Source organism: Delphinus delphis, chromosome 15 (assembly GCF_949987515.2).
Source record: "Delphinus delphis chromosome 15, mDelDel1.2, whole genome shotgun sequence".
NCBI classification, from domain to species: Eukaryota; Metazoa; Chordata; class Mammalia; order Artiodactyla; family Delphinidae; genus Delphinus; species Delphinus delphis.
In genome coordinates, this window is record NC_082697.1 from 54312957 (window position 1) to 54339309 (window position 26353).

Sequence of the window (26353 nt, forward strand, 5' to 3'; positions counted from 1 at the left end):
TCTTGACTGTATTTCCATATGCGATTCTCTACTGAAATGTAGTGAAAACGTTCCATTTTTAAAACAAATAGTGATGGGCTATGAAAAGTGGATACTGTACAATAATGTGGAACGGAAGAGATCGTGGGGCAAGCGAAATGAACCACCACCAACCACACCAAAGGCTGGTCTTCATCCAAAGAAGGTGATGTTGTGTATATGTGGGTTTGGAAGGGAGTCCTCTCTTATGAGCTCCTTCTGGAAAACCAAACGATTAATTCCAACAAGTGTTGCTCCCAGTTAGACCAACTGAAAGCAGCACGCGACAAAAAGCATCCGGAATTAGTCAACAGAAAATGCATAATCTTCCATCAGGATACCTCAAGACCTCATGTTTCTTTGATGACCGGGCAAAAACTCTTACAGCCTGGCTAGGAAGTTCTGATTCATTTGCCGTATTCCCCAGACATTGCACCTTTGGATTTCCTTTGATTTCAGTCTTTACGAAATTCTCTTAACGGAAAAAATTTCAATTCCCTAGAAGACTGTAAAAGGCACCTGGAACAGCTCTTTGCTCAAAAAGATACAAAGTTTTGGAAAGATGGACTTACAAAGTTGCCTGAAAAATGGCAGAAGGTAGTGGAACAAAAGGGTGAATATGTTGCTCAGTAGAGTTCTTGGTGAAAATGAAAAATGTGTCTTTTATTTTTACTTAGAAACCTAAGGCACTTTTGGGCCAACCCAATAGATATGTAATGCCTCTGAGGCTCGGTGTCTCCATCATTAAAATGGGAATGGTCATAGTACCAGACTCACTGACTTATTAGAAGGATTGAGTGAGAAAATACATGAAAAGGGCTTGGCATGACAACAGGGTTGTACCGGGCGTCAAATACATTAGCCATTATTCTTGCATCTTCAATGGCGAACTCCACTGGTCAGGAGAATCAAGCATGGACACCTAAGAAAGAAAATTATTTTGTAACTGATAAACTACTGACCTCCAAGTCTTGTCCAAAAGATTTCCCTTTACTGTACTTCTTTATCTAGTGCTTCTTATATCTTTGAAGACTTACAGTACATCCATATAACCAAACAGTGTTGTGAATACCTTTAAGGTCAATACTTTAAAATCTTGCTCTTTCTTGTCAGTGGCTGCAGAGTATTTTATAATGTAGGTTGTGTTAGTTTGCTGGGGGTTCCCGTAGCAAAGTACCACAGATTGAGTGGCTTAAAGAATAGAAATTTATTTTCTCATGGTTCTGGAGGCTGACAGTCTGAAATCAAGGTGTCAGCAGGGTTGGTCTCTTGTTAACTTGTAGATGGCTGTCTTCTCCATGGGTCCTCACATGGTCATCCCTCTGTCGGTGTCCATGTGCTAATGTCCTCTCTTCTTATAAGGACACAGTCATATTGGATTAGGGCCCATACATATGACCTTTTTTAACTTGAACACTCTATCCCCAAATACAGTCATATTCTGAGGTAGTATGGGTTAGGACCTGAACATATGAATGGGGGGGGGGTGTCACAATTTAGTCCATAACATCTGTTACCATAATTTAACTGTGTTCCCATCAATGACTTTTCAGGCTGTTTTTATTTGAGATTTGGTGTTTTGTTTTTGGAAAAATAAGCAACACTTGGAAATGGAAATTAAAACAACAGTGAAATACCACCACACACCTATTAGAATGGCGAAAATCCAGAACACTGACAACACCAAATGCTGGCGAGGATGTGGAGCAACAGGAAAGTCTCATACGTTGCTGGTGGGAATGCAAAATGGTACAGCTACTTTGGCAGATAGTTTGGTGGTTTCTTACAAACCAAAACATACTCTTACCATACGATCTAGCAGTCATGCTCCTTGGTGTTTACTGAAAGGAGTTGTAAAAGTACATCTACACGAAAACTTGCACATGGATATTTAGAACAGCTCCATATTTAGAATTAGCTTTAGTAATTGCCAAAACTTGGGAGCAACCGAGATGTCCTTCAGTATGTGAATGGATCAATAAACAGTGGTACATCCAGACAATGGAATATTATTCAGCATTGAAATAAAATGTGCTCTCAAGTCATGAAAAGACAGGCGAGGGACTGGAAGTACATATTACTAAGTGAAAGAAGTCAGTGTGAAAAGGCTACGTACAGTATGATTCCAACCACATGGCATTCTGGAAAAGGCAAAACTTTGGAGACAATAAAAAAGTCAGTGATTGCCAGGGATTAGTCGTGAAGGGGGGCAGGGATTAATAGGAAAATGGAGGATTTTTAGGGCAGTGAAACTACTCTATGTATGATCCTGTAGTGATGGATACATATCATTATACCTATATTTGTCCAGACTTATAGAATGTGCACCAAGAGTGAACCCTGATGTAAATTTTAGACTTTGGGTGATAATTATTTGTCTGGGTTCATAACTGATTACAAACATACCACTCTGGTGTGGGCTGTTGTTAATGGGGAAGGCCAAGCATGTGGGGGGCCAAGGGGTAAAAGGGAAATCTCTGTACCTTGCTCTCAATTTTGCTATAAACCCAAAAATGCTCTAAAAATAAAATTAAAACAACATTTCCACATATAATCCACCTATAATACTTGCCTAGCTAGATAATTTCAATTTCAATTGTAATTTCAATTTTTTTCTTTTTCTTTTTTTCCTTTTCTCAAACTATGCAATGTCTCCACATAGGAATTTAATAACTTGATTCTGTTTGACAAAGATATTTAATAGAAGATTATTTTTTCCTAGTGGCAATCTGCAGATTAATCGGATAATTTTAGGTGAATCGAAGAGCTGAGAGGACTGTTCTGTTGACGCTATCTTTGTGTTTATGTAGGGACAATAATATCATCTAATAAAAGGATGCATGCAATTATATCAGCTTTGTGGTAATTATATGGGTATTTTAGTTGTTCGGTGCATTTAATTATGGAAACAGCCCATATTAACTTTCAGTGGGGCAAGCTCTGAGTGGATTAATGCCAAGAGACTTGTATATTTAATGTTATACACGATGCATTTTCCTAGAGGCAGAGAACAAATGAAAATTGGGCAGAAGGGTTATAAGATTGACTACCTTTCCTCTCTATTTCCTTTTGAAAATCAGTTTTAATTAAAAGTTCCAAAGACAATTTTATCCTCTAAAAAAATTATTTTAGTCATTTGAAGGAAAAAAGTAGTGCATGGCTTTTGAAACTATTAACACAGAATTATCTAAAGTAAAATTAGTAGGTGGCCCCTCTCTGTCTACCCCTTCAGTTCTCCAGTATCACCCTGGGAGCGGTGGAATTCCCATGTACATGTTGGCTTGTGCTCTGTGGTTTTCTCTCCTTTGTTAATACAGATATACATGTTCATGCATATGCGTTTTAAAGACGGACTCATACTCTACATTTTATCGAGTAACTTGACTTTCTCACATGGCATGATTATCCTCCTCACATGTCAGTATTAAAAATTTACCTGATCCTTTGTAATAAGTGCATAATATTTCATAATATGGGCACATCATAATTTGTCCAGCCGTTCCCCCATTGATAGCATTTAGATTATTTCTACTTTGGATTTGTTTGTTTTGTCTCCTGGTAAAATAAGCATTGCTGTGATAAACATTTATATATATTTCTTTAGTTCTGGTACTTTTTCTTTCTGTTGGATAAATTCCCAGAAATAAAATAATTAGTGAAAGTTGTGCAGATTTTTAAATTCAACAAATATTATTGAGTTTTTAACCCCAAAACATTGGAACAATTTTCAGTCTTCCCAACATTGTAAGCCACCTGGGCAACATTGGATATTAGTAAGCTTTTAAAAATTGTTGAGTGTTAGTGTGGCATGTGGTTATTTTATTGCTTTAATTTGCATTTTCCTGACTACTAGTGATACAAGGTATCCTTTCTCCTGTGTGAATCACTTCTGCAGTCTTTCCATTTTCAATCGGTTTATCTTTTTTCTTACTAAATTGTAGGAATTCTTGGTATGCTGTGGCTGTTCACCTTAGTCAGGTACACTTGTTATAAACACATGCTGTTATTTGCCTTTTTGACTTTGTCTACAGGATCTTTTGCCATATAAAAAAGTAATCTTTGAGTGATCAATTTTATTCTTGACATAGGAGCTATCCCTCCCCTATCTAACTTTTATAAAAAGAGCCACTTATATTTTCTTATAATAATTTATATTTTATGCTTTATCTTTAGATTTTTTAAACTTACCTGTAATTCACTTTTTCAAAATTAAGTGTGAATTCTGGCATGCGTTATTTTTCTTCTAAATATTATTCAGCTGACCCAACACCATTTATTTATTATTCCACCCTTTCCACTATCGTGTGTGCATATATGTGTGTACGTATGTGTGTATATATATATATATGTATATACCTATATATGTACACACCACACACCCCATTTCTGCACTTTTTATTTGTTCCATTCCACTATTTCCTGTTGTATATTAGAGTTTTGCTCATTAATGCCATTCCAGCCTTAGTATGATGCTGTGAAATGGTATAGAAATGACAAGAATTCACTACTTTAAGTGTTGGTCAGGTAACATTTGGGGTCAGAAGCTTTTTGAACGGTTGTACTAGTTAGTTTTCTATTGGGTGTAAGTGGCAGAAACCCTACCCAAGCTGATTTAAGCAAAAAGGAAGAATATTAACTTTCAGAACTGAAAACTCTAGAAATTACTTGAAGTTTGCTGGAGCAAGAAGCTCAGACGATATCACCAGGACCAGGTCTCACTCTATCACCCGGCTCTATTGCCACCATGTTTAGGTTGGCTCCTCCATTATAAAGCGGGAAGATGCTTACTAATTGCCCCAGGTTTCATCTTATGCTCTGAACAGTCTCAGTGTAAAACACTGGATCACATGCCCATCACCAGAACAATCCCACGTGTCAGGGGGATGTGACTTCCTCAATTGCTAGGCTTGCTTGCATTCCCGCCTTGAACTGGGGGTAAAGTCAACTCTACAGGAACAACCCAGACTGAGAGTTCATCATCTCTGAAAGAAGGATTTTTAGGAGAAAATACCAGTTTACATTCCCATCGTCAGTACATGAGGATTTTGTTACCTCAGAGTCATGCCAAATTTGGCTACCAGTGATTTGTTAATCTTTGCCAATTTAAGATGTAAAAATGGTATCTCATTTAATTGTGTTTCTTGTTATTTTAATTGTATTTCTCTGGACACCAATATTTAGGTGCAGCAATTAAAGCCCTTGGATGAGAGTTAGAATTTGATCAAATTCTAACCACTGGGGTGAAGGTTACTCATATATATATACATACATACATACATATATATATATATATATATATATATATATATATCAGTTTATCCAGCACAGCAGTGCCTCTTATAAATTAATTCTATAGAATAAATATTTCAGTTGGTTCATCTTTTGAAAGTAGCCACATCAGTGCACAAAAACATTATTTATAATGTCAAATTCATATCCAAATTGCATATGTATTAGTAGTGGACTGATTATAAAATTGCTGTCTAGCCGCGCATTGGCCTGACATTTAAAGAAGGTCAATTATCCACTTTAACAACTCCCCCGCCCCCAAATTTTTCTGATGTAAAGAAAACAGCTCCTCAATGAAGATCTGGCCCTAAAATCACTGCCATAGTTAGTACTTTGCAAAGGTTCACCCTAGAGTGGGTAGGTCACCTCTCTTGTGTTTTGATTACACCTTCCATATGGATTACGGATCATATTCAAAACATTAATTACTCAGCAACAGCATTAATCACTACGCTGGGTATATTTCACCTTTTCTCCTTCCTGCAATGTTTGTTTAAGCCACGTTGACTGGATGGCATTGCATTAAAAAGAGGCAGAACTATATGGCAGAAGGAGAAAGCCTCCAAGAGAAAGATTCTGGGGTCAGTTCTGAAGCCATCATTTATTAGCTGTGTTACCTCCAGGCAAGTTGCATACCTCGTGAGTCCATATGTTATTTTGTAAAATGGGTGTCATAACCACAGTCTCTCATATGTAGTCTGATTGTCATGAAGAGTAAATACTAGAGAGTGTATGTAAAATGTCCTATAAACCCTAAAGCCCTGGTCACATGGACAAGTGCTGCTCTTATGGAATTACCTTTTATGACTACTCTTTTTTTTTTTTTACGTCTTTATTGGAGTATAATTGCTTTACAATGGTGTGTTAGTTTCTGCTTTATAACAAAGTGAATCAGTTATACATATACATATGTTCCCATATCTCTTCCCTCTTGCGTCTCCCTCCCTCCCACCCTCCCTATCCCACCCCTCCAGGCCGTCACAGAGCACCGAGCTGATCTCCCTGTGCTATGCGGCTACTTCCCACTAGCTATCTACCTTACATTTGGTAGAGAATATATGTCCATGCCTCTCTCTCGCTTTGTCACAGCTCACCCTTCCCCCTCCCCAATGACTACTCTTAATCCCTATCCTCCTGTTTTTTATGAGTAGCTTTTTACCCAAGCAAAGAGGTTGTCTAATATTTTATATGTTTGCAGAATGAGGCTGAGTAGGTTATTTGGAAAAATAAGTAGTGCAGTGAGTTTTGTTGTTTACTTATTTGTTTTACTTGATAGGGAGCTGAAGGGTTCTCTCCCTGTACCTTCAGCACATAAGGGCAGTATTCTTTATTTTGACTGTATAGGTGAGCCGATAAGAGTCAGGATAACACAGTGGATTCAATTTCGCCCTTTCCTGGATACCTATCATTTTCACTTCTGTACTGAAAGAGTTGGGCAGTTGGACTCAGTCCTTGGGTTCCTAGGACACAATTTCTAAAATTTCCACAGAAAGTAAAAGGGCAGCCTCCTCACCTGTACTTTGAATGTACATTCACACCAGAGCCTTCTCACTCTGGATATATATATGTATGTCCTTAAATGACAGTATTGGAATACAGCCATGCTCAGTTGTTTCCATATTGTCTGTGGTTACTTTTGTGCTAAAAGGATAGAGCTGAGTAGATGCAACAGAAACCTTACGGCCCACAAAGCAGAAAATATTTACTATCTGGGCCTTTATGGAAAAAAGTTTGCTGATTCCAGATTTAGACTGAAGTTAGAATTGAGTCCTTGTTATATCAATAAGACTTGAAATATATATATTTGTGGGTGCAAGAGTGTGTGTGTGTGTGTGTGTGTGTGTCCTTTAAACTTTCTAGGAAATCCTTAGCTCAGCCAAAAAAGGATTAAAAAAATTCAAAACCATCAGTGGTTATAATCTTCTTGAGAGCATAATAACATCATTGGCTTATTTTTCAAACATTTAGAAATGCCTACTAAATCCCAGTTACTCTCTAGGCACTTTAACATATGTTATTTAACTTTATAATCCTCTCAGTAACCATCTGAATGGGTTGGTATTAAACCCATTTTAGAGGTGGGGAAACAGGTGTTCAGGAGGATTTAAATAAACTCGCCAAATTTCTTAGAACTTCCCAGAGCCAGAAATCAAACTTAGTCGTGTGTGAATTCAAGCTGATGGTTGCTGGTTGTGAGATGGTTGGGTATATTATCTCTCCTCGGTCCTGTTCCAGTTCCGTGAGAGGAATCTCTCAGGGATGGGAAATCAAGGGCTGAAGAATGTGCCTAATGTGCACCAAAGAGGCTCCAGTCTGAGTTTCATCCTTTTGATTATCTTTCTAAGGTATTTTTTCCAGTTTATTGAAAAATAACTGACATACATCACTGGGTAAGTTGAAGGCATATAGCCTGATGGTTTGATTCACATATATTGGTGAAATGATCCCCACAATAGGTTAGATAACATCCATCTTCTCTCCTAGATACAGTAAAAAGAAAGAAAAAAAGGAAAAAAAATAATTCTTGTTTTGAGAACTCTTAGGATGTACTCTCTTAACAACTTTCCTATGTATCATACAGCTGTGTTAGCTGTGGTCATCATGATGTACATTATATCCCTAGTACTTATTTACCTTATAACTGGAAGTTTGTATCATTTGACCTTCATCTAATGCCCTTCTCTGCAAAGGGATACTTCTTTGAAGTATCTCTTTATTGCCTGAAGTAGATAGCCAACCCTCGCACACTACGGTGGAGGTCGGGTAGGGATAGCTGGGAACATTGGAAGGCTATTTGGCTTCTGTGTCTTAGTTATGAAGGGCCTACAGTTTAGGTTTCTACTTTTTCAGCAGATAAGGACGTATAGTAAGTCACCCAGATACACTGGCAGAATTGCAATGTTCAGAATTGCAAGTCATGGTACAACTTTAAACTTGTGTCCCACTGCTGGACCACACTGCCTTTGTGTCCAAATTAATATTTGTTTACAACCCCTGAAATGATTTTGTAAAGAGCACAGTTATAGTTTAGGACATGACCATCTGCAGTGCGACATGTAAAACAGCATCAAGTTCTAGAAATCATGAGTGACACATCATTGTCACTCCAGCGGTGATTGGTACACTACCTTCTGTTTTATCAACAGTTCGAACAGAAAATTATTTTGCCACAAAAATTCTCATCTGTTCAGTAGCCCTTAAATGACTTTCTTGGGGGGGGGTTGCATTTGCAAAGACAAAATAGTTTTATTTGCGTGTCTGTTAAAACATTAAAATGTTCAGCAAAGACTTTTTAAACGGGAGTAATTTTTCTTTTCTTGCCAGTCGTCTCCTCCTCTAACTTTTCTCATGGACAGAAGTCCCAGGATTTGGAACTGGTCTAGGGTATTATTATTTTTTTTTTCCACCCTTGGGAACAACAAGAACTCCAGATAGAAAGAGCATGCAGTGCATGCATCAGGACCTAAACTTGGACATCAACTGTGTCAAGGTCAGGGGCAGAGTTTTGTTAAGAAGATATTGGAGACTCTGATAGAAAGGAAAGTAGAGGGGCAAGAAATGAGAAAAGAACATTCTGGAGTAAAATATAGAAAAGTAGAGAGGAAAATAAACAAAGTAATACCCAAAGATCTGTGGCTAAAGCAGCAAGTCCTAATAAGCAATAAAATCCTTGCCTCTCGCGTGCTGCCGGTGAAGTTCTGAAGTTACGAGCAGGATGTAGAGTCAAATATCCCTAAGGACAGTCCCTTCAAAGGTCTCAAATTGAAGCCTAACCTATCGCCTCTTTTTTTTTTTTTAATTTTTATTGGAGTATAGTTGATTTACAATGCTGTGTTAGTTTCAGGTGTACAGCAGAATGAATCTGTTATACATGTACATATACCCACTCTTTTTTAGATTCTTTTCCCATATAGACCATTACATTGAGTAGAGTTCCCTGTGCTATACAGCAGGTCCTTATTATTTATCTATGTCATATATAGTAGTGTGTATATGTTATTGCCTCTTAAAGAGATCAACACAGCCAAGTTTTTCTCCAGCTCTGAAAGGGATTTCCTTCTTTGATTAAGCGACAGATGAGGCGCTGGTTGGTTTTAGAGGCCATGCTCTGCAGAAAAGATGTAGCTTTAAAAACGAGACTGGTACTGGGTGAGATGGGCTGCACCTGCTCTGAGGGGAAAGTGCTGGGGACCAGGAGGAAAAGGCAGACTCACATCTCCTATTTCAGGCTCCCTCACCAGCAGATGCATGCTTGCCTGGGATGCCCGTGGAATGCTGGCAGTCTTCACATTTGTTTTCCTTTCTTTTTTTTTCTTTTTCTTTTTTTTTTTTTTTTTTTTTTTTGCGGTACGCGGACCTCTCACTGTTGTGGCCTCTCCCGTTGCGGAGCACAGGCTCCGGACGCGCAGGCGCAGCGGCCATGGCTCACGGGCCCAGCCGCTCCACGGCATGTGGGATCTTCCCGGACCGGGGCACGAACCCGTGTCCCCTGCATCGGCAGGCAGCCTCTCAACCACTACGCCACCAGGGAAGCCCTGGTTTTCCTTTCTTTCGTTTCCTTACCTTTCCACAGTTCAGTTGAATGCATAACCCGTGAGTGAGATTACAGTGTGACTCCTTAGAATTGGAGTTTTGAGCTTCCCGTGGAAAGAATCACGCCTGCATCCTGGAATGCCGTCTTATCCCACAGGCTCCCTGAGTGGGAGTAGGGAACCCTCCACTGCCCATCAAGATCTAGAGTAGCAGATGGGAACCTCACAATCCTGGAGTGTGTCTCATGTGGACTCAGCTGCTGGCAGGTGAATGACTTCCATCTTACAAACGATAAAGTGTTTATGGTGCCCAGTGAAATTCTAGACAGCAGAGTAACCCAAAGAAAGCTCTGTTTCTTCCTCAGACGTGGCCCACAGTAAGCCCTGTCATTAGCAAACACTCATTAAGCATTTACTTTGTGCTTGGCAAACAGACAATTGTTTAGTGAATACTTTATTATTCTATTGTCATTCATTTTAAATATCCCTATATAAAAACCTGATTTAGATAGACATCATCTATAGCTGAAATTCCTGCATCCAGGTAGGGCTGGCTGTTTGCTTTAGAGAACGTATCCCATTGTGTGTTTCCTGGGTAGAAGAAGGAGTATGTTAAAAAGGTAACGTTTGATCCAGATGGTTAGAGTAACAGTTTGTTAGTGCTTGGATTTAATCACCTCAGTTCATCTTACTAGTTATAAACTGCTCAAGGATATTAAGTGTATGACTGTGTTGTTACAGGAAAGCAGAAGTATGGCACAGTCCTGTCTTCTGTACCTTTATTCAAATGTATTTTAGGGTTTGATTAGCAACTGTATCCTAATGTGTTACCTTGGACATTAAGAGCATCGAATATCGGGGTCTATCTGCTCCTCCAAGATAGTCTGTGTCTATGGCAACATCTCTCTGTGCTCATGAATTCCAGGTGGTCCTCAGCTTCTCTGGAGTCCCAGACCTATCTGTCCACTTGCCTCTTGGATAGTTTCATTTGGAGGTTCCATAGCCACACCTAACTCAGTGTGGCCAAAATGAGCCTCTTATCTTTCCCAAATCTTTTTCTGATGCTTCTGAACTTGGTCATTGGTAGCACCATTCAATCAATAACTTATAACAGATTTGTGAGTTGATCTTGACTTTTTGGCTTCTTTCAGTTTCTTTTTTTTAAGTCATCCCTACCCATATATATCTTCCAGTCATTCAACAAGTCCTGTCAATTCTATTTATAAAGTATTTACCAAATCCTTCCTTTCCATTATACCCTCACTGCCATGTCTTCATTTGTGCAAACCCTCATCATCTTTTGGCCTGAAATATAACAAAAGAGTCTTTAATGGACCTCCCTGCTTCCAGTGGTCCATTCCCACACTCCAAATGGAGTGGCTTTTCTGACACTGGCAGTTCTACTTTCCTGTGGAGGAATGGAGTCTAAACCCCTTAGAATGATATACAGGCCTTTCATTATCTGACCTGTTCCTGCTTTTCCAACCTGGACATTCACCCTGTCCATCAACTCACACAGTCACACGTCTGTTCCTTTGCATAAGTTGTTTCCTCTGGTTAAAATGCCTTTCTCCCATGACTATGTTGAACAAACTCTTATGTATCCTTTAAAACCCAATCTAAGCATCACCATCGTAATGAATTATCTGAAATCTGCCTTCCACCCTTAGGCAGAGCAAGAAGCTTCCTCTACCAAGCAGAGACATAGCACACTTTACTCTGTGCCACTTATTCCAGTATTTATACGCTATTTTGTATGATAACATTTGTTTGTATCTGCCTTCTTCAGTAGACTTATTGAACTTTGTATCTCCAGGCCTGACAAAGGTTTCAGAATTCACGTATGGAATTCAGTGGGCATTCGAGTACATATTGTTAAAAGAATGTCAATCAATTATATTTTTGATGACATTCTTAGATAGGAAGACATCTTCATCCTTACAATTGGAAAGGAAAAAAAAATTAAACTAACCAAACATCTAGTGTCAGAGAATTCATATTTATTTTAGCACTCAGTGTTTAAATTGCATTTCTGACAGGCTGGCCCACCAGCTATGCTTCATGAAAGATCATGAGGCCCGGGGAAGAGGTGTATTCATCTCAGCATTGGGGTATTTTGCTTTTCTGCAAAGCGAAGGGACCTGGGGACTCCTTTGCAGGCTGGCCATGTCCTGTGCAATCCCAACTGTGTCTAGAGATGCTAGCAGGGATGGAGAGTGTCATCGGGACTTGGTGGGAAGTTGGCTTGCATCAGAAGCACATAGGGGAAGGGAAGGAATATAGAACTAAGGAAGAAAGCTTTCGGTGACCAAGGCAACCACTCTCCCCATCTCTGTCTTCCTCTGGGCCAAACAGACTCTTGTTTCTGCTTATCTGTCTCCCCCTCCTTCCTCCCAGTTCTTTTTAGAGATCACCTCTCTCTACTTCTTTACCTCTCTATGGAAAGACAATGGTCTTTCGTACTTATCAGACTCTATCCGATCTTCCAAGTCCAGCTGTTGGAGCTCACCACTCCATCCTTTCCCAATTCCAAAAGTCTTTCTAGGAAAGACTCTGATTTGACCAGCCTTTCCATTCCCTAAACTCTAAAGTTAAAGGACACCCTCAAGCATGTGAGATTTCTACCCCCATTCTATCCTGGGACCAGACCAAATCAAGTCAGTGGAATTAGTAATTCTGTTGTATCTCCTTGTTTCCTTTGTAAGGTGAGAGGATTTGAGGCAAAGAGTGATCAGTAATGTTTTATGCCCTTTTGTTCTCCACACTGTTTATCCAATTTCCAGTTTAGGCAATTCAAGGGGAAATTATCCTACAGAAGGCAGCATGATCATGTAGGGATATCTCCAAGCAAACCTCTCCCATCTTTACCGTGTCCCTGCTAATGTAACCTACAGAAATACCAAAAATAACATATGTTCCCCTCCCCTTTGTAAGGGAGGAAGTCTTTCCTTCCACCCATCTTAGGTTCTCCGACTGGGGCCCTGTATAATGGACTGACAAAAGACAGATTAACAAGAGAAAAGCATACACATTTATTTAATGTAAGTTTTATGTGACACCAGAGGCCTTCCTAAGGAGATGAGGACTTGAAGAAGCCTGAGCATTTTATATAAGGTTTGATAAAAGAGTGGACAGTCATGGGGGAAAAATGATAGGACAAAAGGGTATGAGCTAAGGGTAGAAAACCAGGGGAACTTGGAAAAGCCTGTTCATTTGGAGTCCTTTCCCATCCCTCCATCTTGGGAGAAAAGGACTTATCACCTGACAGCTCATGACCTGCTTCAAGGGACGTGAGGTCAGAGAGGAAATCCTTCCTGCACCTGCCATTTCTCAAATTCCTTTTGTTTAAAATATCCGAAATGCCAAGATACCATATTTTGGAGTAGTATGTCTTGAGCCCCATCTCTATCTCCCCTAATCTCCTGCCCCAGAACACCTTGTAATATCTGAAAGAAAAATTCCCCTTCTGTCTCTTAGCTCTCACAGTTCTTAACCTGCATCTTATTCCTGGTTCTACCTACTTGTCTGCCCTGTGTTCCAGTTATTAGTGAGCATACATCCCCCTCTGAGGTTCTTTGCTGGTAGGTTTTGTAGCCCGACAGTGCAAATCAGATGGCTTGTCCTCAATGAGTTTTTGAATAAAACAAAAGCAGGAAGCTGAACCATTAATAATATATAATAAATAAATAATTTTAAATGAATAATAAATCCTAGCAATCCAAGTATCTTGTCTGCGGCATCTGCCCAATTTACTCCCCCATTTCATTGCAAGGTTTATTTCCTACATAAAATCTGCTACTAAAATGTCTCATTCTCTTGTTTGTTGCCTGTCTTCCCAATAGACTGTAAGCTCCATGAGGAATAGGACTCTGTCCATCTTGTTTACCTAACATAGTATTGAAAACAATCTTTGTAGAAATAAGCAATGACCAACCAAATAAGAAGAAGCAAAATCTACAAACCTTGCTATAGCAAGGGAGTCAGCCAGCACCACGCCACTCGTGTTTTGGCAGAAGCTCAAAGGTGGGCAGAGAGTGGGAAAGCTCTATATGGGGGAAAAAAGAAGGTTTCAGGGATGCCTTGACTGGGGGGAGGTTTGCCCTGGGGGAGCTGGAGGTGGACCAAGGAGTAGCAGGACCTTTTCTGTGCCTGGTGAGGGGTGCATATTTTGTTTTCTCTGGTTGGTCCTAAGTTGGCAGTGGAAACAAAAATTAGAGGCGTCCATTATTTACCAAGCTGAGGCTGGTTTTGAGCCGACTGTTAAAGGGGTTTTTGTTGGGCTTCCTGAATTGATTTGTTATTGCTGGTGGGCTGACTTCCTACAGGTGCGATTTGTAGTTAGCAGCCTGGCTTCCTGGGCTGTTGGCTGTAGGTGTGAGTTGGTTTCCTGGACTCAATGCTGAAGATTTGGGGTCCGAGTTCTATTTGTATCCATGGCCTGGTTGTTTTCCATTTGTATATTCAGTCTCTCTTTGTCGATAGGAGGGAGGAAAGGAGGGAGGGAAGGAGGGAGAACAGACTATTATCCAGATTTCATTCTGAACACTTCAGGTCAAAGAGCGACTCATCCCAGAGCCCACATGGTGGCTGCTTTCAGGAGCGCCCACCCTTAAATCACATCCCATAGTCCAAAGCTGGACCCCAGTGAAGAAGAAAGAGACTCTTTTCTTGTCCATGGGCCAAACAAGAGCCAAGGCTTTTGAGGAGGCACTTAAAGAATTTTCAGTTTGCAGTTGTGCAGAAGCTGTTATTTAGGTAATTTGACAATGACTTTAGTGTAAAAAGCAATTAAGACAAAATGAGTCACTAGCCTCTCAGGTTAAATAAACTCAGATTTGAGTTGGTCCCCATTACCACCTCTGTTTGCGATGTTTGAGCTCTTTTATGCTAATTTAGTGTGCAATAGTGTGGTGGCCCAATTGGGCCAGGTGGATGGAAGAGGGAACCAATCCAGGGAGAGGAAATAGTTGGCCGCAAATTGTTCCTAGGGTGAGATGGGTTCTTTTTTTTTTTTTTTTGCGGTACGCGGGCCTCTCACTGTCGCGGCCTCTCCCGCCACGGAGCACAGGCTCTGGACGTGCGCAGGCTCAGCGGCCATGGCTCACGGGCCCAGCTGCTCTGTGGCATGTGGGATCTTCCTGGACCTGGGCACGAACCTGTGTCCCCTGCATCGGCAGGCAGACTCCCAACCACTGCGCCACCAGGGAAGCCCGAGATGGGTTCTTTTTTATACCACTATTGGGAATATGGATTAGTATAAAAGTCCAGGATCCTGGTTCCTTACGTCTAAAAAGCTAAAAATGGTGCCCACTTTTTGACTCATCAGTTTAACTTCTAGATATTTACCCTGATATGTGGAACAGAAGACAAGCTCATGACATTATGGACAAAGATGTTCAGTTTAGTGTTATTTAACGTAGGGTAAAAAGAAAGCCTGCATCACAGTGGCATACCAGAATTGATGTTATCATTCTTTTTTATTATGGCAGAAAATCTTCATGTTACTTTGCAAAGCACAAAACTAGTATAAGGCAGTTTGTATGATGCAATGTCTACTGTGTGCTTATGATTTTTTAGTTGCATGTGCAATGAAAAATGTCTGAGGTGGGGCTTCCCTGGTGGCGCAGTGGTTGAGAGTCCGCCTGCCGATGCAGGGGACGCAGGTTCGTGCCCCGGTCCGGGAAGATCCCACATGCCGCGGAGCAGCTGGGCCCGTGAGCCATGGCCACTGAGCCTGCGCGTCCGGAGCCTGTGCTCCGCAACGGGAGAGGCCACAGCAGTGAGAGGCCCGCGTACCGCAAAAAAAAAAAAAAAAAATGTCTGAGGTGGACAGGTTTGCAACAAAATATCACACGTGGCTCTCTTTGAGTGGTAAAATATGAGTGACGTCTTTTTCCTGTGCTTGTCCAATTTTTTAAAACTTTCCACAGTAAGCATACATTGGTTTTATAATTACAGAAAGCATTGAAAACAATACTTGCTTGTTGTAATGCTGTTAAAGAATTCAGTGATGTGCTTAATACACGCCACCTCAAGGATAAAATTATGTGTACATGCCAAATTCTAGGAGAAAGAGTGGATGTTCAGTTGCAGTAAGTCTGTTTCTTGCTCAAAGAAAGTCTGCTAAGCTTCATTAAAGAAGGTCGTTCAGCCAGTCCTAGTTTAAAGTTGTAAGGTGAACCATTCTATAGAGCAGCCTTCTAAAATGTGCCCAGGTGATTCATGGATTTATCTATTAGGAAGTGTGGTCATTTACCAGCAACCAATGTTGAGCTAATGGGATCCATTTAGGAATATAACCACAACAAGTCCACCATAAATCGTGTGCTCTCCCATCTGAATATGCTTCATTAAGCTCACCTTTCCTGATGCCGTTGGATTATTGGATGTCAGGACGAAGAAAATCATTAGGTCCCACTGTTCTAATCCTACAAAGCACCAATGTGGTTGCTATGTAATTTTATTTTTTTTCAGATAGAACCTGCTTTGTGCCTTTCTACGGGAAAATATTTTCAAACTGGTAAAGAAGTAATATTACTGTATTGTGAGGCATATCTCAGTAGGTCATTACCATAAATTCTAGCAGAAAGGATAATCTGTGTCACAGTTTACTTCAAGGATAAGATTGATTTTTATAAAAATCTTTAGTGCATTGAGGCTTAGCAGTTTTTTTTCGTATGAAGAATCAATTAGATACTGGAGTTTTCCAGAAATGTTAGGTGAGTATAAGCCAAACCTTGATGTCTTTTTAAAAAAGATTTTATCATTCAACATTTGAAGAGAAAAGGCAGTTTCTGGGTGAGGAAAATGATATTGGCACAATGGCAGTTGTCACCACTCACATGGCCAGGGGTGTCCACCATTTTCTTACATTTATATCTCTTTGGAAAATAGACAAATACGTGAAAAAGCAAAGAAGAAAATAATAAGCACCTATATTTCTACCACCAAGAACTGCCATTTTGAATGATTTTTTCCAAGTATGTGTATCTGTATACCTGTGTATCTACATGTGTGTAGATGTACACACACATGTGCACACATACACTTTAAAAATGGAATACACATTCTCTTACCGTCAAAACACGCCATATATATGTGTGTGTATGTGTATATATATGTACTTGTGTTTATATAAAAATATAAATGTATATCTTTAAAGGTTTTAAAGAGGTTTTACATATATAAACTTTAAAAAGTATATGCATATGTGTATATACGCATACACATATATATACATACAATGAAAACATATTTATATTGTGTGTATATATGCATGTGTGCATTTATATATATATCTTAAAAATTTTACATATATTAACACACACATTACCTTTTATAAAAATATAAAAACAATATATATAAATGTTCTCTTAAAAGGAGAACTAGAGTTCTCTCAACTTGGGCCATCTACATGAGTCTCCTGTCCCTTTCCCCAGAGATAATGCTATTATGCATCTTGTGCCATTCTTCTAGGCCAGGGATCAGCACAGCAAACTTTCTGTAAGAGGCTCGATAGTAAATATTTTAGGCTTTGCGGGCCATTGTGTCTCTGTTACAGTCACTCAGCTCTGCAGTTGGAGAGCAAAAGCCGTCATCATCAGTGTGTAAATAAACAGACATAGCTGTGTTCCAATAAAACTTCACTCATCGACGCTGAAATTTGAATTTCCTACTTTTCCTCTTTCCTAAAATATTTGTCTCAATTTTTCTAAACTTTAAAATATAAAAATCATTTTCAGCTAGTGGGCTGTACAAAAACAGACAGTGACTGTACTTGGCCCTGGGGCTGTAATAGGTCAGCCCCAGTTCTGCTTCTTCTTCTATACCTCCATAGATATTTCCGTATCTACAGATAATAATATCTATAATATTATTTCATTTGTGAATTTTCTTTATAAATGGTATCCTAGTGCATGAATCATCTAAACCGTATATTTTTATCTCAGCAAAATTTTTACTAAAAAATATATATAGTTGTACTATGTAGTATGTATAGATATGCCATCACTATCTGTACATGTATATGTCTGTCTAGCTATAGAATATTCCCCCACAGCTTTAGTCAGTCCTTTTCACTGCTACATGGTATTCCATCATAGGATATGTCCTATTTTTATGCCATTGGGTATTTTTCGTTTTTTTCCTATTACCAGCAGTGGTACAATTATATCCATGAATATTTGTGCATACGTTTTGTCAGGGTGCACATTAGAAGCAGAATTGCTTGGTTATGAGGAGTGCACCTTTTGCATTTTAATAGACACCAATCAGTTTCCAGAGGGACAATACCAATTCACCCTCCCCCCAGGGAGACTGTCCCTCATTCTTGGTTTGGGGGTTTCATCCATTGCTGTTTGCCTTTTGGAGCGGGAACAAGCAAACAGCCTCAGCTCTGGACCATCTTGTCTTGTCACCACAGATGCTAGTGTGGACCTTTAAGTCCCTTTGGGTGAGTACAGATATTGTTCTAACTCTTCACCGGGGCACTTACACATGAGAATAGCAATTTATATCAATAACCAGGTTGGGCAGCATCTGCCAGGGCTGTCACACTCTGTGATTAAATGGCCACATGTGCCAGGGAACACAGGGACGATGGTGTTGTAATTAGGGTTTGCTCTCTTTCCACCCATCACCCCCAGCATCCTTAACTTCAAATAACCTTGCTTTTGTGAACTGATTTGTGAATCAAATTACTCCACTGAGACTGCTAGTTTCTGCTGTGATAATAATATTTTATATTGGTATATCTTTACAACTACACAGGGTTCTGGTTAAGCAAAAGTCTAGCAACCTTTTGCCATTTTTACCTGAGGCTGTTGGAAACCATGTCCAGAGGATAATATATGGTTACATTAGAAGTTACCTGTTAATCAGGGAGTGTAGTGTATTTTGCACTACATCCTCACCGTGAAAGAAAATTTTACTTAATGTTATCTTAGCATCCCTTCGAAGCCACTGCCCCCAAGAAAAGCAGGCAGAGAAAACACACATAAACTTTTCTTAAGTCCACAAGGAGCAAGTTAAACACTATATGAATGCAATATTAAAAACACCCTAATGCATAGAAGAAGGGAAAAAAAAACCCTCCTCATTGTGTTACTGGTGTGACAGAGATCAGTGATGGTTATGTAAGGACTTGGCATGTTCCAAAAAAACCCTGGAAATATTGCCACGAGATGTGGAGCTGTAATAAATGTGAAAATAAATATTTGAAAGATTTATTAGCATTTTAAAATTTACTTACCCATATATAAAAGCCTTTAACAAAAATAAACTATCCAAGAAGTTCACACAGGAAACCAATGATTATTTCACTGTTAATCAAATGTAGTATATCTGTATGAAATTCTCTAACACATTTAGATCCTTCCCATTCAATGAACAGTTGCTTGAAGAAGCAAGGCAATCTTGGTGCATGTAGCTTGCAGTTCTGAATGTGAAGAAAAAGAAGAAACAAGACTCACTTCTCCAACCAATAGATTGTTTGGTCTCTAACCAAAGCTACAGCTTAGACTGGGAATAGCTAAGCTGGGAGTAGCTACAATCTTGTGTAACTCATTTCATTTAATAAGAAAAAGCATATATCTATGAGGACTTTTGGGGAAAAAATAGGAAATTTACTTTGATTCCACTATTATCCAAGGTAGATACATTTTAGAAGGTGTCTCTAAAGTTCAACAGGATACAATATGTATTGTCGTCCTCGAAGCAGGCTCAAACGTCAGAGCATCCTCATTTACTACATAATGTGTAAGAAGAATTGAGATCGTAAGGCTTTAACCACTGGGAAAAAAAGTACAACGGCTTCTGGGAGGAAACGCCAAGGAAAGCTTATCAGCAGCGCTGGGGGAAGGGAGTCGTGGGGGTCTTCCATCTTTTACTAGTATTTGTATGTGAAGTAGCATATTGGAAGTCATAAATACTGTCCCGTGGACGTTCTGAATAATGCAGGAGTAGTGTAAGTAATTGGAAGTGCTTATATCCTGCCTTTAGACATTTCACCGCTCCTGAGTTAAAACTGGTTGTCAAGTGTGGACGCGGAGGACCGTGCAAGGTGCCCTATTCTGTCATGTGGTACATATTTAATGCTTGAAAGAACAAGGGAAGGGGACACGTTCAGGAGAGAGACGGGGGGAGAGAAGTGAGGTACCGCCGCCAGCTCGGTGCTTAGCAAAGCGCTTTGGGAGGCGCGGAGGCGGGACCCACGCAGCCTCGGCGGCATCCACCGCCTTCCGGGGGCTGCAAGACTTTGCAAAAACATTAGGCGTCCAATTTGGCCAGTGTTTTTGGCGCGGGGGCCAAGGCCGCGCGGGCAGCTGGGCTTGGGCGCAGCAGCGTCCTCGACACCTCGGTGGCCTCCCTTTGTGTGCGTCCCCGCGTTGATTGCCTCCGCGCTCGGGCTGCTCGCTCTCTCTCCCAGCGCGTTCTGCACCTGCTGGCGGCAGTGTCAGGCTGCCAGGCAGCCGGGGCGAGCACAGGCACGGCGGCGCACGACAGATGACTGGAGTCATTTACATTGCTAGCACGTGGCTGCCGTTTGCTGTTGCCTCGGACTTCTCCAGTGTTCTCCCAGGGAGGATACAGGAGGCACTTTGCAGCCGACAATGAAATCTTGGCAGCTAATTGCAGTCGTGGGAGATGCCCTTCAGGTAAGGCGAGAGAAGACGCTGTAAACACTGTCAGGGAGGGAAGGGGAGACCGAGAGCGAGAGCCGGATGGGGAGGAGGCAGAGTCTGCAGAGGCTTCCTGAAGCCCACTGACTCGCGGGAGGGGGTGGAAGAGGGACTGGGACCAGGGGCGGGCGAAAGGGGGGAGGAGTGTGCAAATTGACATTTTGGGCTGCCTGTGGCAGAGGAGCCGCCGTCAGCCGCTGTCCGACGTTCACGCAGAGAGGGTGGCGGCGTGTGCGCCTCCGGGGCTGCTGATTAGAATAGGGACTTGGCGGCGGATGGAAGCCGGGCGCACCGAAGCCGCGATGGAAGGCTGCGGATGCCTTTGCCGCGCGTGAAAGAGACACGGTACGTAAGGCCAGCCCCGGGGACCCGGGAGGCTGGGCTCTGGCGCGCCCGGGGCGCACCCAGGGGCGCTGATCGCCTGGAGAGGGCGAGGGGCGTTGGGAGCGACTGGGGAGTCCAGAGATGAATGGATTTTCTGGACCGAGTAGAAGTTAGTGGGGAACTTCATTGCCCATGCTCATTGGCTCCGTTTAACTTTACTTCCAGAGATGAATAAGCGTTTATAAGAAACGGTGTACAAGTCCCAATAGGCTAACAGGGGTTTTGCAAGAGCTGCGCGGTTCTTCAAATGCGAGGTTTCTGAAATGACTGGCCAGATGGGCAGTGCATTGGGAAAGTTGGCAGGCTCACGATCCGAGGGGGCATGTGTGTGCGTGTGGGGGGGGATGTATTTCATGTTCGTGCAGACGTGTCTACTGTGCTAGTTGCACTGGGGTACTCTTATCTCCTCTGCTTTTCTTGATTCCCAGGGAAGAGAGAGTAAATTGACAATACCAGAAAGGCTTTGACTTAAGAAATAGTCTCTGGACCATTTTATTGAATGAAACAAGAGTCATCCTTCTTGAGAGATCAAATGGGGGAGATGTACCTTGCCTTCCAAAGTGATGGAATTAGCTGTCAGGCATTTAAAAAACGTGCAAAATGTTGAATACGACATTTATCAGCCTAGGAGGATCACCTAGAAGCCTCAGTCTCAGCCAGTCCCTCTAGCCATTATTTTCAGATTAGGATGAAACTGGTGGTGTTACTTATTTCTGTTGACGCAAGAGATGAGGCCCTCCTCCACTTAAAGAGGGGCCCAGAGGGAATTCTGAATCCAAAAGTTTTGTTGGCAAAATCATCTTAGTGAAATATTCATTAAATTACCTTTTAAAAGAGTCACTTTCCAAGTTTAAAAAAAAAAAGAGTCACTTTCCGAGTATCTTTAGATATTTCATAATTTACTCATTGTTTATATGGCTTTAATTTGGTCACATGGAAATGAACGTGGTTTTGTAATGGAAGAAGTCAAAAATGATTGCGTAATCCTTTTGGGGGGGGTAGCTGGGTAGTAAATGTCTGGTTTAAGACTGTCAAATCTTTCTCAACTGTGGTTCCTATTTTTGATCCAAATGTATCTTCGGAAATCCAAAGGGGCGTGAATGTAGATGTGTTTGTGATACGGAGTAACTTGTCTTTGTGGTTTGCTGTGATTAAGTTTGCAGAGGGTTGTTCTTCAAGTAAGTAAACTAAAGTCGGTCGGTGACAGCTGTTTACCACTGCCGTTCGCAGGCAATGCGGGCAGCAGTCACGATTTTCTTATAAGAAGCAGGATTTTTCAACTCCAATCTGCCCACTCACACTCTCCACACACGCTGATGCTTCCTCTGTATTAGAATACTTGCAGATTATTATGAAGAGAAAATTGCTTCTCTGAAGAGTTGGAGGAAGTATAACCTATGGGGAAAGGTTTCTTCTCGCCCTTTCTTAATCACCCTTCTTTTTCCTTCCTCCCTTCCTTCTTCCCTCCCTCCCTCCCTCCCTCCCTCCCTCTCCCCCTCCCTCCCTCCCTCTCCCCCTTCCTCCCTCCCTCCCTCTCCCCCTTCCTCCCTCCCTTCCTCCCTCCCCCCTCCCCCCTCCCTTTCTTCCACATTTCTTTCTCTCTCTCCAACCCCCTTTCTCTCCCCATCCACCTGTATTTCTTTCCTTCTGCCTTTTCTTAGTTTCATACCTGGAACACAGAAAATATTTCAGGTATTTTCTCCTACTACATTTTTTTTTTTTTTTTTTTACATTTTTATCTTAACAAATCTTTTGCACCCTGAAGGATAATCAGCATCTGGTTTTTCTTTTTCTGTTTTTGTATTCTCTGCTCATATACAAGAATTAATATCAGGCAATCCATTATACACTAATCTTATTTAAAAAGTGAATATTCAAACTTTTCTTGTCGTTTCATTTTAACCAAGCAAATAGACCCCTGGAGAACGCCTTTACTTTACATGAACAGAGCTGAATCTTTTCTCTGTCATCACCAAGTGATAGATTTTTACAACTGTGCACTTTGACTCATAACTTTATGTGGCTAAGCATATTTTTACATTGGTCTCTTGTAAACTTGCCCCTCAAACTTCTATTTTCTCCATTACCTGACTTTTGTTTAGAATCTGGATTCATTTTAAGTCTGTATTTACTTAAACTTAGTAGAAGTAGCCATCAGCCTTGACTTATGGGCCAGCTTTTTAAAGTATCACAAAAATAATATATTTCTTTTTTCCATTTCTGTTTCTCTCTCCCATAAGTATGACACAAAAGCTGAAGTAGATTTCAGGCAAAGGGCTTTTGGTGACGATTGCCTCCCTGTAAATTATAGCTGTGAGATGTTGAGACTCTATGGGCGTATTCTGAGAACATTCCATGAGAATCAGAGTATGTATTCCTCTGCTTAATTACAGAGAACCTGGTTGGGTGAGTCAGTCTGGAGCCAAATAACTATTACAATGTCCAGTGAAAGACAGTTTTGGTCTTGTTTTCTGGCTAAACTTATAATTTTCATATTACATTTTGAGCAAAGTTGCAGGACCAGAGGAATGGAGCGTGGTCCAAAAGAGGAAGGACATTTATGAAATAATAATAAAACCTTATTATTATTAATTAAACCTTTATTTATGTTTCATTTTTAGCTATATTTCTTAAATGTCACATGTGTTAGTCTTCAAGTTATCACCGTAAGTTGTTTGAGAGTAATCCTAATGGGATTAAAATGAAAGTCTTTTTATGAGACTTTAATCCCCATCCTGTGTTGATTTTTCCGACAAACATAAAAATAAATAGGGAAGTAAAACATGGACCCTTAAAGATTTTTGCACCGTAGACTTTATTTGGTTGTAGATCTGAAACCTTCAGGATGTGATAACATATTCAATCTTTGTACATATTTGTGGGTGGACGTCTTTGTCCTTCTGTCTGTTTTCCTTCATTTTCACGCAGCGTTGAGTGTTTACATATATCATGAGCAATAGTAAACAGGGGCAGATAAAGGCATGAAGAATTTTTTAATTATGCATTTTAAGTTATTTGAATTAAATCATATATAACAAAATCTCAGTCCTGACGACTTGCTATTCCTGTTGCTCCCACCCCCCATCCCGTTCGCATGGCACTAAAAGAAAGCAAGAGTCTTTAAAAGTCAGCTTTTTAACACACGGTGCTCTACTTGGAAATCTTTATAGTTAATTATTCAGTTACGATAATTTCCCAAACAGTTTTCAAGAGTATTTTTTTTATTAATAGATACAAAGTTCATATGAAAAGTTGTGTGCCCTGTGTGTGTGTGTGTGCACGCGTGTGCACATGTGCCCAAAACACTGAAACAGCTTGTGTCAGCTATAGCAACTCATTCTTGATTCAGCAAAACTAGGTTATGAATTCAAGCAATTAAAAATGACAAAAAGCCCAATTTCACTGCCTAGATTAATACACTTCCAATTTTTCCTGCTCCATAAAAATTTCAAAGTGTTCTTTCTGGTTAGGTGTTTGCATAACCTATGGGGTATCGGAAGGTCCCCATTTCACATTTGCTTATGATGTCTGAATACTTTGATGTAGCATATGTAAATAGGATCAATAGGATGTTCTTAATACAATTTTGTATTTGCAACTTCTCGTGAAATTTCAGTTGGGTTTAAAGGAAAAGCAAGAACAGTTGTTAGTTCCCTAACATTAATGGGTGGCGAACAATCCTTCAGCTAGTTCAAACCTCAGGCAGGCCAGGGAAGACTTTTCGAAAAGTGATATAATTGTAGCAGAAATAGTGCATCCACCTTCTAAGGATGGCAGTGAGATTTTTCTTTTCTTATGCAATGGTGGGCACATTTATTACTTTTTCTCTAGTTTTATAAAAGTGAAGTCTGGAATTCTGGATTCATGTTTATCTAATTAGCCAAAGTTCACTGTTCTTTAAAACGGGCCTTTTAACTTACAGAGTGATTAGTGGTCACAATTATCCACCTTGAATTCCCTGCAGTTTGGGGAATTGCAGAGTTGGCTAGTTGGTTAAATTTTCTAGACTGGTTGGATAGACCTTAATCTCACAAAGAGCGCAGAAAATCAGGAGCTCTGTTTCCCTCACACTATGAACTCAACACAGAAAAACAGCAACAACCAAGTGGGTTGAGGTGCCCTCTATGCCCGGTGTTGGCTTTGGAAAGAGGACCTGTTAAGGATCATGTGTTGGGAAGGCCTCCACCAGCCTTGCTTTTTCCTCTTCATGATAATTCTTCATCTGCATTTGCTACACGATATATTTCTCTGTTGTTTAATTGAAATATCTGCTTGTGAGGAAATCCAGTTGCTTGTTTGCTAAAGGGATGAAAGTACCAGTTGTGTCTATTATATTCTTATTTGCATGTATAAATAGAGACTTTCCATTCTTATTAGACTGATGAGCATGATGACGATGAGGATGTGATAGCGCATCAGCAGTAACGGGGATAACAATACAGAAATGCTCACCTCCACCTGGGCCCTCACTGCCTCTGTATGTCAGGCACTGGACTGGGGGTTCTAACATATTTTCTGTGGTCCTTACCACCACTCTGCAAGGTAGGTATTGCCATGCCTAGTTTAGAGATGGGGAAGCAACCTTCAAGACTTTTTATAATTAGAATATGCAACTTGAATCCAGATTTTTCTGGCTTTAATAGAAGAAGATACCACTGAATTGTACTAATCCGAATTTAGGAAGATATACAAAATGGATACTCAACTGATGCCCTAGGCCCGTGATTCTCAACCAGGAGCAATTCTTTTTCACTCCCATCCCCTCCAAGGACAACATTTGGCCACATATTGGAGAGATTTTTGATTGTCACATTTAGGTGAGGGCTGCCGCTGACATCTATTGTGTAGAGACCAGGGATGCACAGGACAGCCCCCTCCCCGAAAACAACAAAGAATTGCCTGGCCCGTAATGCCCGTAGTGCTGAGGCTGAGAAATCCTGCCCTAGGCAATATCAGTGATGCTACGACTGATATACACATGGTCCGATTTTTCAAGAAAGTGGATCAGTGAATTTCAGTTATTAAACTTTTAAAATCTCCGATTGGATACTGTGAATAGGATCATGCTGCAAAATCAGAAGGTCTGTATTTTTTTACAATTTGACTTTAAAATTTTATAGCTGCCTACTCTGAGCATCTTTCCTTATAAATACGACACGGGTCATTGTGATTGAATTACCTCCTTTTCCCTGATGTACTCAGTGTTACCTCCGACAACTGCTCTAAAATGAGATTGCTTTCTATGGTACTGATGTCAAGAGAAGAGAAATGCAACATCACTAAATGAGTCATGCAACAGTAATTCTGAGAACCTTCCTGCTTCCCCTTGGTATTCAAGCACTGTTATTTTCTCCTTATCTTCAAAGGTTTGGCACATAGGTTTATTTGCCTATTTATCTAATAAACACTTAGTGTTTTACATGTGCCGAGTTCTATTATAAATGCTTTAAA

The 26353-nt window shown here is 40.5% G+C and overlaps 1 protein-coding gene across 10 annotated transcripts in view; it reads left to right on the forward strand.

Moving 5' to 3' along the window:
* Window positions 1-26353, forward strand: part of RBFOX1 (RNA binding fox-1 homolog 1) — a 1483287-nt gene that overhangs the window by 382260 nt on the left and 1074674 nt on the right. The window contains exon 1 of one of the 10 annotated variants that reach the window (XM_060031703.1): window positions 20434-20494. The exons of 8 other annotated variants lie outside the window; for them this stretch is intronic. In XM_060031703.1, the coding sequence (XP_059887686.1) occupies window positions 20450-20494 (45 nt within the window). In that variant the 5' untranslated portion in view covers window positions 20434-20449. Of the gene's footprint in view, window positions 1-20433; window positions 20495-20765; window positions 20864-26353 lie in introns of those variants that run through there. One more of the 10 variants, XM_060031709.1, reaches the window with a different exon arrangement.